At 39.6% G+C, this 14,165-nt stretch overlaps 1 protein-coding gene across 1 annotated transcript in view; it reads left to right on the forward strand.

Annotated features, from left to right (window-relative positions):
• Positions 1-14,165, forward strand: part of LOC105459685 (COUP transcription factor 2) — a 119,993-nt gene that overhangs the window by 12,781 nt on the left and 93,047 nt on the right. Inside the window, exon 2 of the mRNA XM_011705912.1 lies at positions 9,353-9,511. Coding sequence (XP_011704214.1) covers positions 9,353-9,511 — 159 coding nt within the window. The remainder of the gene's footprint in view (positions 1-9,352; positions 9,512-14,165) is intronic.

Raw genomic sequence — 14,165 nt, forward strand, 5'->3', positions numbered from 1 at the left:
AAGCTCGTACAGAAACTCGGACAGTCTTGAGGAAACCTTATGCTTTCTCTGATACTTTTATATTAATGACCATAGAATAAATGATGGAAATTCTTCGTAAAAAGATTAGTCCAACATGCAATACACTCTTGTTAACTTTTCAATTCAAGTTGCAAATTTCTAAAGAAGTATCGATCGATATACAAAGAGAAATGAGAAAAGAAACGATAATTTATTGACTTTAGACATCGATTTTTTTTCTCTGGTGCTTTTAAACTGCTCTTAAATTATAGGTCTCGGTCTCTTCATTTTTTTCTAAAGTCTTCAATTATATACTTATTAGGCTGTCAATAATTACCAACGATTATCTAGACGTAAGATTATATGGAAGAATATTTAGACGCATGTTGTTTCTCCTAGCCGATTGTATTCTGGATATTTTACAACCAGATGTGAATAAGGGCACGTCGCATGATGCGATTACCTCGGAGGCGTTACGTATGAAACGAAAGTAGAGTATACGATATTCGCTGCGCGATCGAGGTAACGTTCTGAAACACAAGGCGAGCCTGAATCGCGACGATTCACGGCGCGACGTGCCGTTTGATCTCGCTAAGACGACCGCTAAACACTATCTTACACCAGGACAGCGTATCCACGAGAGTCGGACTTTCTAATCGGTAACTACGCGCGCTGCTCGATATCGTCGAACAACGACTCATCTCTCTTTCTCTCTCTCCAGAAGAGAATCTCGACATGTATTTCTCGATCATTACAATCTCCAAGATCGAGGGTATAGGTAAAAGCGGCAATTCGAGAGGATGCACGAGGAGACAGCTTCGTGGCTCTTTTCGACGAACCAAACTTCTTATAACTATTTATATCCAAGCCGCAGTATGTAGGAAATGATGTGAAGGGCTTATCTCTGAAACATCAAAACCGAGTGATTTCCTCAGTAATCTTCGTCGGTAAAAGTGACTTCAGGAAATGCGATTAAGTAAAATGTGAAAGTGAAAACGAGTTAAAACTATATTTAGAGGCGTAAAGTGTAGATATGGAAATATAATGATTCAATTATATATTTAGAAATCTCGAGGACGAAACAAATCTTATTAATACCGCTTGTGGGTCCACTTATTCATATGCGAGGGACAAAATATAAATAATTTTTTGAAGTTTATGAATTTATAAGGATAAAAGAGACGAAAGACAGAGAGAGAGAGAGAAATAAAACGGTAGATGTAAGTTATGTTTCCTTCTGCTCGGGAACGATGCAACGCGTCGTGCCTCGGGTAGGCTCTGGTTGTTCCTAAGAGCATGCACCGGCGGCAAGGTCTTACATCGCCAGGACGTCGGACACGGCACCGCGTCTGTATATACGTGTGTATATACGCGCCGGGCATAGAATTACCAAGGCGCGACTTACCTGGACGCATCCTCTGTGACCAATTATCCCGCTAACGAACCCCGCGCTCTCGCACACCGCCGCTATCTAGCCGCCGCTCCGCCGCGCCGTCGGTCTGCGGCCGGGCTAATTAATTATAACAATGTCGTTAATTTTACGCGACCGAGTCGAAACGTTACTGACCGAATCGCGCGCAAATTCTCTTCCTACACAGTAACTTCCATCGGTTCGCTCTCACTGTTAAAAAAGCCAGAGTATTGTGAATAGTCCGTTTTAATGAAAATAATGCATGTAGATAATAACTAATAAAAAAAATACTGTCGGATAATTCAATGTTTTTTTTTATGATTAGAAATGTGATTAGAAGTATATTTCGTTATACTTTTATTTTCTAGACAATCACGATTTAATTAAGGGTATACAGTTTTAATACTATATATTAATTTTATATGAATAATATTTTATTTACAACTAAAACAATGGAGAAAAGAATACGACAAATTTTGCATTAAACAAAATGTCTAATAGATATATTCGATGCTTTTAATTCATTGATATACAATAATGGGAAAATATAATACTATTAATGTTGTATTGTTTCTCGCCAAAATAATTATTTTGACAGAGCAGAAATATATTTATAGTTTTTTAATGATTTACTATATTTAATACGTATCACAATTTATGAGTACAATTGAAACCCATCAACGCTTGTCACATACAGTAATGTTTTCCTAATAGGTAGATTTATTACGAGCAAAACCGGAAACGTTTGTTAATTCACTCTATCGCCTTCTACCTCCCAAGGACAAATAATTAAGAATGTAGCATGCGAAACGAGATCGTAATGAAGGGAAGCTCGTGATGCAGCAGTTATAGTGTAGAAGAGCATGGTCCGCTATCGTTATCCCTTGGCCTTAATACCACCGCTTGCATATCTTGTCGGTCTTATTATTATAATTACCGTCATTATTCGCCACAAAGTCGCTCGTTCCGAACGTCGTGACTCACGTCTCGTTGCGAGCATCGCCAGCGAGGATCGCCCGCGATCGATTCTGCTGCGATTTCGTCGGCGATATCCGCGGCGATTAGCGCCTCATCCCGTGCAAAAAACGATCGAGACGAAATGTTATAGCATGTAGCCTTTACTCAACGATCGAAGCGCAGTTTATCTTTTTTGTATCTAGAGTTATACCGTTTGATTAGTATATGTCACTTGAAATAATTTCTGTATTTTGCAAGAATCAATACGTCTAACTGAATAATTACAAAGTAAACGTGACTTGTTATTTTTGTTTGATACTCGGCAATGAAATAATAACGAATTGTTGCCGCATTTTTTTTTTAGGCAACACGTATGTTATTAATATGAAGTTATGTAATGTGATGGAAACCGGTATACTGAGGCAAACCAGAGCACATGGTTATAAATATAAATACGATGTTCAGTAGAATACATCTCCCTATGTATTTCTATTTGCAAATACTTGTGAATATTTCATACCTTCTATATTTTATATAATGCAAGTTAAAATATAACTTATTTTTACGAATTTTTTTATTTTACAATAATTTTTAATTTTTATAATACTAAATACTTATGAAAATGTATTATTACGTATCCTTTTATATTATTTTTTATTGTAAACATTTAAGAAATTTTTTAAAATAATTAAAACTTAAATTTTTTAAGTTAAAAATTGAATGTTAACGTATAGATTTGAATTTAATGTTATAATATAATGTCAAATAATAAAAGATTATTTCAATTATTAAAATGTGACAAGCTAAAGAATATAATACTCTAGATTTCTAAATTTAGATTCTCGCTCTTTTCATCAACAACTTAAAACTTATCACAATGTCCAAAGTCTATACGAATGCCAAAGCTTTTCGCAAAGTCACGGCATAGCGACAATGCAATTATGAGTCACGATCAGTCAATTCTCTTTGGCATAATCGCGTATCATGGTCCGTTCGACTCGTGTCTCATCACCGATGACTCTACATTAACCGTGCCTTGCAATTTTTCAGGAAAAATCGCGAATTTTCGTGTGACTCATCGCGCGCGAACGATGGATCCTTAATTAAACCGCTTAGAAGACCGTTAATGATGATCCTCCGAAACGTTGAGTCGCGCGACGTCTTCGGGATTACTAAGCAACTGTGTACGCGCATAATGACAAGCGGAAACGCTTGTTGCAAGAAAAACGTGCACGGAACACCTGGTGGTTTGTTGCCACAATTATAATGCTTACTCCGTACGACTGTGATTAAGAAGATAGACATCTTTTTCGGAAATTGCCGGTTTGCTAAACCTTCACAAAATTTTATGTGTATAAATAATCTCTTGTGTCTGATATATCCTGCATCTTAACTAACAACTAAATGAAAAGAGACATGTAATATATGCAATATTTTGTATAATATTAAAAAATGAAATATATAAAATCAAAATTTAAAACAAAATTAAAATAAAATTGGTATATTAATTTTTATTAAAAGATTTCTATAATTTTCAATACACATAATTAGCTGTTTTCGGTGAAAGGTTACGTGTATTCAATCAATCTTCATAAAATTTGATATTGTCACACGAAAAATTTCTATTTCAGACAGTTCGAATATTGCATATGTTACAATAAGCTAAAATGAATATCGTTATTTGTTTAAGGAGAGATTAAGAAGAAACTCGTGGAGTTAATATTTCCTCATCACTCTCTCCCTACGTGTTTCACTACATTCCATTCTCAGAGATTCCCTTTTCCGACTCGCGCACATTCCTGGATCCTTTTTACTCGCCTCTTCGCGAGCATAGTTATTTTCTCGCGATCTTCTCATACGAGTCGCTTGTTTCTTATTGAGAATTGAGATGCAATGTCGAGCTGTCTAACACATTTCATCCTTTTTTAATCGCATTACTCTAGTCTTCACTAGATTAATCTGCTTACGAACAATATTTATCGAACTCGCTATACAGATAAAAGTCAAAAATTAATTTATTTTAATTCAAAAATATATACTCAATTATGTTAAAAAATACGGTTAAAAATTATTTACAAGGTAAACAAAGGTGAAATAATCAATATGCGATTATGCGAAAGAATTTTATTTTTTATAAATACGACACTTATTCGCCTAATATTGACGGATATTTTATTATCTATTGTATTGACAACTTGTAACATTGCAAGCGATTTGTTACTTCATTTCCATCTCAAGTTTCATGCAATTTTCTTTACTCAATACTCTTTGCGTTTTAATTTCGCCAACTTTTCCTGGGATTCTTCACGCACATCGAGGATAATGCTGCGCGTCACGGCGAAGTGCGAATCGATCAATCGCTGCGGGTTCACGCGTCAACGAGGATGACATCGCGTCAGTTCTGCGACGTAATTACCGTAGCGAGTGGCAACGCGACCTATTAAAACTAAATCAACTTCTCATTAGGTGCGGCAATAAGCCGATCCGGCCTCCAAAGACCCTCCAGGCGGCATCGTTTTTGCCGAGTGCTACGAAAAGCAACAGCGAGGCGCAATGTTAATAAACCGTAAACACCGTGCTCACTCTTTCGTCACAAACGGGACCTTAATTAAGAGAATCGATCGAATATTTCATCGACTTAATCTTGGCTCGAAGATCTTCAATTCTTCACTTTCTCTAAGATTTTCTTGTGAAAGAAAAAATTGCAGTTATTTGAGAGTTGATTATAGTTAGAAACTAAATTGTGATTAAAAGAAGACAAAAAAATCATTATGAATTATGCAGGAAATTTTTAATAATATTATTCTGCGATGATCAGCGATAATCATGCAACATATAATATATGTTGCAATAATAGAAACTTATACATAATTTATATATAATAGATACTTATACGCAATTTATTGCCTGTAGAACTTTATATAGAATACTGAGGCTATTACAGAAGTCTGTAGAATATAATCTTGAGAATAGTATAATTTACTTTACTACAGAGTGTCATTAAATTAAAATTTCAAGTTACTTCTCAAACAGCGGGCCTCTCTAAAAGGCAACATATACATAAACCTTAGATATCCAAGTACTTTGATCCGCCGTTGAGAACGATGTCGTACGACATCGTGCCGCCTGAAAGGATTAAGAGCGAAGGCATATCCGTCTGGTTCTCTCCATATCGACGATCGCGACGAGGGTTTGTCCTGCCGAGAGTTGGCACTCGGAACGCGCCGCGCCGTGCCATGCCACGGAGGACTAGCCCGAGCAATGAAAATTCAATGACGCGAGCAATTTGAGCTCGCGGCGAGCTCGCAAGCTGCAATCTGAAAGTATAAACGGTAGTTGTGCGCTGCGCGCGCGAGCGAGCTTTCTCTCTTTCTCTCCCTTTCTTCCTCATATCTCGTCTTCGTCGTATTCGCTCTCCGGTGTGTTTCTTGCTCTCCCCCCGTCTCTCTTTCCCTCGTTGCTCTCTCGCTACCACGGAGCTCACATATATACTGCATGGTCGCTCGGTGGTTGGCTCGCACAGAATAATCGCGTAATTTGCGTGTAACGATGCAATTTGTAGTTATGGCGACCCGGCTCTTTTTCCGTCTTCTTTTTTTCCTCCGCCCCCCCCCTCCCCCCACCATTCGTTCTTCGTTTTTGCCGGTACCGACGACATCGACATCGGCAACGACAGGAATAACGGCAGCGACAACGACGTCGAGCACCGAGGAGGCTTAAGCTCTAAAGACGAAGAGGACTCGTAGATTTAGTACGAGCATGAATAGTCTTTGATCTCTCTTTGGCGAGCTTATTTTCTCATTTAGCATCGAAGAGGAAAATGGGAGAAGTCGCGATCGTTAGTTTAGGAGTCGCGATGATAACTTTAATCTTTTTTTCGATCGTAATTTTGCGTGTCATATATTAAATGACGAAACGTATAGGTACTTTGTACCCTCTGTACAGAGATTATAAGATTGTCAAATTAATGTAATTAGTATAGTGGACTTAATTACATACATCAATACTTTAATTTCTATTGATACAACTTTTCCCAATTTATTTTGAATGATTGAAATTACACGAAATATTTATATTTTATCAGAGTCTCAATTTTTATTTATTTATATACATTGAAAAAGAGCGATAATTTCATCTTGATATCATGCGCCGAAAGACGCATTCGTATTGTTCCCAGATCATAACGGCGACTCACGCTTTTCTTACGCGATTGTTCGCGTCACCGATATATCGCGTCCTCTATCTCGGCGACGAGACGGATGCCTCAGCGGAGAGGATATCTGCGCGCGAGAGAACAAGAGTATTAGTAAGCTCGTGCGAATGACTTACAGACCGCGGCGAGCGAGACCACCTCTTTATCTCGATTCGAAAGTTCGTGCGCAGCGGGCGTTCTGTTACGATATAAATTGCCGACTTAGCTGCGCTAACTATTTATCTATATTTATACACCGTCCCATCGATCGTGATAGAGTCGACTTTGCTACACCTAAGCCTGATCCTCTGGCGAGAGATGTGTACCTATAATCCTTACGAAGTACGCGCGCGATCCTTTGCGTCGTCCAGAGTTCTTATCCCCGCGGATTCCATCGCTACTCGTCGTTGAAATAATTTCACGTAAATTTGTGATAAAGAACTCGTGAATCGCATATCTAATAATTACGTGACTCGATGAGCATTTAAGCAAATTATTTAAATCGTATAGAATTATCGAGTGGATGATCGGAATTTCTTCTGACAACATTTTCATGAATTATTATATGATAATTAACACATAAATATTTATTTGTAATATTTTAACTTTTTTTCCAAGTACAAGATTCCCATCTAACTTTGATATCCGAATTTTTTACCGCTATCATTTCGTGCACCTTTATTAGGATAATCCTGTTAATATAAACATGAGAGATCCTCCTTCCTTCCAGAGATACCCTCGATTTCGTTCCGCCGGTGCTCGCACGCAGGTGCGCGCGCGCGCGCGCGCGTTCTATCCGGCGGGGTCCGTTTTAATTAAAATCAACCGCGTGGCCCCGATCGCCTTTTAACCTCTGGTACCACTCGGGCGCGCGCGCGCGCGCGCGCTGCTGGCTGGTGCTGGTCTCTTGCTCACGTGCGTGTCCCACGTGCTTTTACGACGCGGAATTATTGCTCGCCTCGCTGTTTATTAAATTGAATTGTGTCGCACCGCGTCGTCACCCCGTGGCAGTGGCTCTTTATCGGACTCCTTTCTCTTCCCTGCCGCCCCATTACCACCAGCAATTAACTAACCGCTCATTAGGAAGCCGCGTGAGCACGACCATTCGCGCGCCAATCAAAGAACGGCCGACCTGACGGCTCGCTAGGATTATTATTGCGGTGCGTTCGCCTTCGCTGTTTGCAGTTTTCCACAAATAAAAAGATAATGGAAATACGGAAGAGTCAAACTGCAGTGATTAAGAGTTAAGTTATAGTAATAAACGTTCAAGAAAAATGAAATGAATAAATCTTGCATTTAAAAAGAATAGATTTTTAAATAATCAGAAAGAATCGATTTTTAGAGAATTTTTTTCAATTTTTTCAATTTTCCACCAAAAATTGTATCTTTCAATCTATTTAATAACGAGGAATTGTTTAAGAAAAAATCGATTGCGTTTAAATATACATATTCATCTTAATGCTTGGCTGATATCTAATAATTGATTGCATATTATGAACTTTAATGAGCAGCATTAAATTATTTACTTAAGAGACGAATTTTAAATCAATTCTTTCTTAACAATAATAGTTTCGACAAGATTTCGCTAAGTTCTGCGATTGTGCATTTCATGAAATTCTCAAGATCATCGCGGATCGCATCGATTCTGGAACGATATCCGGATATAAATCCGGAGTAATGCTGCGAAAACTCGCGGCGGATCGCCTGTAACCGCGGGGTAATGCGGCGAAGCGGAGAGAACTAGCGCGGAGCACTCGATCTCAGCGGGACGGCTACTAATAGGATTTTCGTGATCAAGTCCGTCGGCACTTTCGACTCGGCCGGCTCCTCATTCCCATAAGGAGGCAGCCGCGCGCGTATATCTGCCTATATCGAGCGTCTCGCGCGGACGCGCGCGTGTGTGCATGTGTGCGGGCCGCCATTGTGCCGGTTCGTGGCATCCGCCGTAACTTAGATCCGCGCTCCCTAACGTTGACCTCAAGGTGCATCGGTCTCGTTGCAACGTGCATGTTACAGAATTTGCGTAATCACGTATCATCGGTCCGCGAGGCCTCCCCGCCGTTCCCTGTATTCCTCATCTTTCCTATGCCTCTCTCACTCCCCCCCTCCCCCGTTCCCCCTGCGATCGCACTACGCAATCTTGTCGTTCCACACGTACACGTTTACGTGATAGGTACGTGCGCCGCGAGATGTATCCAATAAACAAGAGAAACTTACCGTGCCGTTCCATGAGCATTAGTCCCGTCACGTTTATGGCTGCTCGTACATGCTCTATCAATAAGAATCTGCGTAACCGTCTACGTACATCTCGGATGGATCTTGATTTCAGCACGTGGTAGCTAATCGCTTATATGCTTTATCGAGTGCCGATCGAGTGCTGTCTTTCGTTATTACACGCGTGTATTGTAACGCGTGAATTAACGCGAACGTAAGGAAAATATATATATTTTTGCTGTCGGTGAAAAGGTGGTTAATGTTTTTATGCTAGAAGATTGGTCTCGTAAGGTATCTAATCGTACATGACATTAATGGAGAAAGTACGATTGATGTATTAAAATTTAAATTGACTATAGAGAGAATTTACAGGAAATAGATTTTTTTTTGTAATGAGGACATTCCAGCGAGAATTCGTTCCGCAATGACAAATATGAGCAAAAAGATTTATTCGTGTATAAATTATTGCCATTAAAATACGGAAGACTAATATTTTTAAGTGGATTTAGGACTGTTTAAATATACGATCAAATGTGAATTTAAATTTAAATCTAACGTGTTGTTCGATTTCTTTTCAGGATGCAAGAGTTTCTTCAAGAGGAGTGTCAGGCGGAACTTAACGTACTCGTGTCGAGGGACTAGGAATTGTCCGATCGACCAACACCATAGAAACCAGTGCCAGTTTTGCCGCTTGAAAAAGTGCCTGAAGATGGGCATGCGCCGGGAAGGTATGCACTGTACTGAACCCTTTTTACGAATTTATTAGCAATCGATCTCTACTGGTGATTACATCGAGGTCGCCAAAATGTCTTGACGGTAATACTCGAAATTTTCCAAAAAAAATATTACAAGTGTATCAATTTTTAGGAAAAGTTCATAGAAAACTGTTCAACTGAATATTCAAAACTTTGTTCAACAAAATATTTTTAATAAGATGTAACTATTTAACATATAGTTTATAACTTTTATTTTATATTTTAATATATGTCCAAAATAAGTTTTTTCGATCGAAATTAAGATCTAGCATTATATGATTACATCAAATATTAAAATAAAAATATTAAATATAGAAAATATCGAATATGAAATATAAAAAATTAGGCGCTTGTGATATTTTTTTCTCGAAATCTTTTTCCGTTGCGCGCTTTTTGTAGTAAAAATATGAAAAATCATCATGGTCGGACGATGTTTCTCCGATGTGGAATGAACTTTGAATGGATATTTAAAATAACACAATGAATACATGCATTAGATCGAAGTGCATCATGACGAAAATATCTCTGTTTGTTCGTCGTGCTGTTCTTCGGAAAGAATGCATCATGTTTTGTGATTCGATTGGAAGTAGTTTTATAACGTTGAAGGAAAACTTTTATATTATATTTCGATTATATTTCGTAGTTTATTCCAGAAATGATGCCTTTTACAACTGTCGATTAAGAGGCCACTTGTTTGATTGCAATATTCGGAGAAACGTCGCCGACAAAGTATCGATCCGATGATAACATTCGCGACTCGCTGTGATCACCCGTTAAACTCTCCGTCACACGGTTCGCAAATCGAGCTTCCTTTTCTGATTTTTGGTACTACTTGATATTATTCTGATTGAGCTGTGGAATTTTTGGAATTATACATATTTTATTTAATAATACACAATACAATTTTTATATATATACATATATATATGTATATATATAGAATTATCTAATCAGATGTCTTCAAGTCTAGTGAAAAGGAATTTGTAATTGCGATATAAAAGAATTTTATAAGAAATATTAATTTAATATTATTAATATATTATGCGGGCTATCATTTATATGCACAGTATGATTTCTGCAAACATGTGATTACTTTCATTGCAAGTTTACTGATTATATATACGACTATCTTCGCGACTAGATCTCCAAATTAGCTTAATGATTCTGAGTATACGCGCGTTACTGTTTCACTTCGGTAATGTTTCTATCTGAGGATATCATGTTTTCGAAACATGGCTTTCGGCGCGCTTTGCCGCGGCAGGAACTTTTAATTGCAGCCCGTGGAAAGGCCAGAAAGGTTCCCACGCCTTATCCCCGCCCGTGATTCCACGTTCCTCCGTTCTTGAACTTGGCTACTCGCGCCGTTCGCGATAACATCTGACCTTGTTCCGCCGTGTGCACGAGGAAGAGAGAAGCGCTCTCTCTCTCTCTCTCTCTCTCTCTCTCTCTCTCGCTGGTCATCGGCTCTCTCGGCCTGCCCAGGTGTATAACCACTTCCGTCCGAGACGTGGCCGTCCATCGTGGTCGGTGCGGCCGTCCGTCTGCCCCGAAGCGTGCTCGCGCCGCGATCGTAAACCCGGTAAATCACGCGTTTTTACGCGTATCAGCCGCACGCGTCGGCGACTTACACGGCTATCGACGGGAGACTCAAACGGAAATCGGCGATTTCGCGATGAGAAAAAAATGTGACGAAATATAGCGGCTACAGCAAATTAAGTGATTTCTTGGCTTTTCATCTGTAGCATTAATTAAAGCCACCATTTCTGTGCGTTTTTAGCGTAAAGTCGTTAGAGCAGCATATCAGATTAACAATAAGGAAAAGGCAAAAAATCATTTAAAAAATAGAAAAAATATTATTTTGAATACTGCTGTAATTTTAATTTTGTTTCACATTACATACTCTCAGGATAAATCTCTTTATTCATCGCAGCCACATAGGCTTCCTCTCAAGACTCGCATTTCGAAATTACTTTGCTTTTAAGTGAACACAAATTTAATAATTTAATATACTAATCTCAGAATCAAAATCTTGGTAAGGTGATCTCTGAAAGAAAAGTACATAAGTTTTACTGTTGAAACGTCCTTAGGTCTCTTTAATATCCTCTGGGTATCTTTCATTACATATTATCGAAACCCCGAGACCGGAACAGCTGTCCTTCATTTCGGTCTGGCCTCTTTCATATGCGAGTCGCAGAAAGCGCATGACTTCCCAACGGCACATTCTCGAATATCGTGAGCCACGTTGTACTTCACGAAAGAGAAGCTCGCGCACGATTATTCGCACGAGAGCCGACGGCTCTCCTGCTCGCGGCGCAGTTTTTCCCACAGGAACGTAGATGCGAGACGCGCGGCGAAGACGTCGCGTTTTCTGCCCTGTCACAGCGACATCCGCCCATTATCCGCGATGATGCCCCGGTCTTTGATAATAATTCGAGCGTCGCTCGCGAGCGCGGGGCACGTAACTCCGTATACACTCACCTGGTCTCTGCCATATACGTTCGCACGAAAGATTCACGAGAAGGAAAGAGGAAAAGAAAAAGAGCAGAGGAAGAGGACGAAAGAGGCAAACGAAGAAGAAGGCGAAGAAGTAGAAGACGAAGAAGAGGCCGAAGAAAAGAAAAGTGCACGAAGGGCGAAGGGCCGCGGGGTGGGAGAGGGTGACGAGGGCAAGGGGGGTTGCCGGCACCGCCGGCAGGAGCGGCAGCAGCAGCAGCAGCAGCAGCAACGGCAACAGCAACAGCAGCAACGGGAGGAGGCAGAAGAGGCGAGAGGTCGTGGATGATGGAGGGGGGAGGGTTGAAGGCGCGAGAGAAGAGAAGGAACGAGGAGGAGTGAAGGTGGAGGAGTAACGAGAAGAGGGACGGGAAGGAGGGAACAGGACTAGAGAGAAAGAGAGAGAGAGAGAAAGAGAGGGGGGCGGGAGAGAGACGATGGTCCGAGGTCAGCGGGGTGCATGACCTTACCTCGGGGCCCCTTCCTTCCGTGGGGCCCTCGAGGCAGACAGGATGCGCTGAAGATTACCCCGTAGATACTGTCCGCGATGATTACAGAAATCTAGGAAGCCGCTCAATTTAATTAACCCTTAATTGCGAGCGCTCGGGACGGGATGGTGCGTTTACTCCGGTACCCTGGCGCTTTTCCCCCGTCCCTCTTGTCTATTCGAGGACGATGATGATGATGATGATGATGATGATGATGGTGATGGTGTGGTGGCGGCGGCGGTTGTTCCCCGTGTGTGTACGAGCGCGCGACGATGCGTGAGTTATCGCTCCGCGAAACGAAGTGCACTTTCTTTCAAAGAACGTTGGACGGAAGGGACGTAGGTTAACTATGTAGTACAGTTGCTTTGCAGATCCTAGAGTTTGTTAGACCACTGAGTTCAGTATCTTAATTAATTTCTGGGAAAAGAAATGAATTTTCTAAACGTTATTAAACACGCACACAATTAAATTAAGAGTTATTACATTATTATACACACGTGTTACAATTTGAAATTCGATGTTCTACGATGATAATGTTTTGCTTGCACGAGAAATATAGATTTATATCTATTTATTATAAAATAATGATTAAAGCAGCAATATAAAAATGATACAGTCTTTGTAAAATTTTTGAAAAGACACGCATACTTTGAACTTGATATCTCAGATCGTCATTCGTCATTATGGTGCAACGAATTTCTAAAAGATATTTTTTCAATCTATATGAAAGAATAAGAAGTAATGATTTATAGAAGCAATTAAGACAAAAAACAAAAAAAATAGCCAACTGCAGCGCGAAATCAGAAATTCATATAAAAATTCTTGAAATATAAATAAGTTCTGTTATATATTTTTATAGGTTCTTATCGTACCATTACGTGCAGTTGGTTGTCAGTCCTTTTATATTAGTTTTTTTTAATTTTTCCGTGAGGTTAATCAACTTCTTATGCATTTAAATTAACCTATATGTATTTTATTTATCTCATTGTCAGATATAAATTTGTTTTGATCAGCAATTTTTTTTAATCGTCTTTATTACAATAAAAAAAGCGTCTTTCCGCGTCAATTTTTTCCGCTCCGCGAGCACGGAATTGGAGATCAGCTTTATCGCGTTGAGCGCTCTTCAGTTGGTCGCGTAACTATCGAGTGTGCCCATCGCGATACACCGATAGCGATTCGCGACTGGAAGGCCCCGTTACGTACTTAATACGCTCGTTAAAACGAGGAACTTAGAAACGCATTCGTTCGTAGACGCGCACGTTTCTTCCATACCCGCGCAATAAATCTGAACTGTTTATTTTACAACCCGCAGCCGTTACTTCGCGCCTGCTTCGATATCTTTACCTAAGGAAAAAGAAGAAAAAATAACAGCGCTCAACATCCTGTGCGCCAAAATGGCTGCATCTCTCTCTAATTTATGCACGTGTTAAGATAATTGACCCATTTAGACACGGATGCACTTAATTCCATTTCACGTGCCGATAATAATGAAAGAATCGTGACGCTAAACGTGTGAAAAATTATATTTTCTTCGTTCCCTTTTCTCTGATCATAAAGATTTAATGGATATAGATTCAATTTTATAATTGCCGAAATAAAACGAGCGAGAGAAAAGACTTATATATGATGGATTTACTTGATAAATATTGTTTAAT

Source organism: Wasmannia auropunctata, unplaced genomic scaffold, assembly GCF_000956235.1.
Source record: "Wasmannia auropunctata unplaced genomic scaffold, wasmannia.A_1.0 LD334170.1, whole genome shotgun sequence".
NCBI lineage: Eukaryota > Metazoa > Arthropoda > Insecta > Hymenoptera > Formicidae > Wasmannia > Wasmannia auropunctata.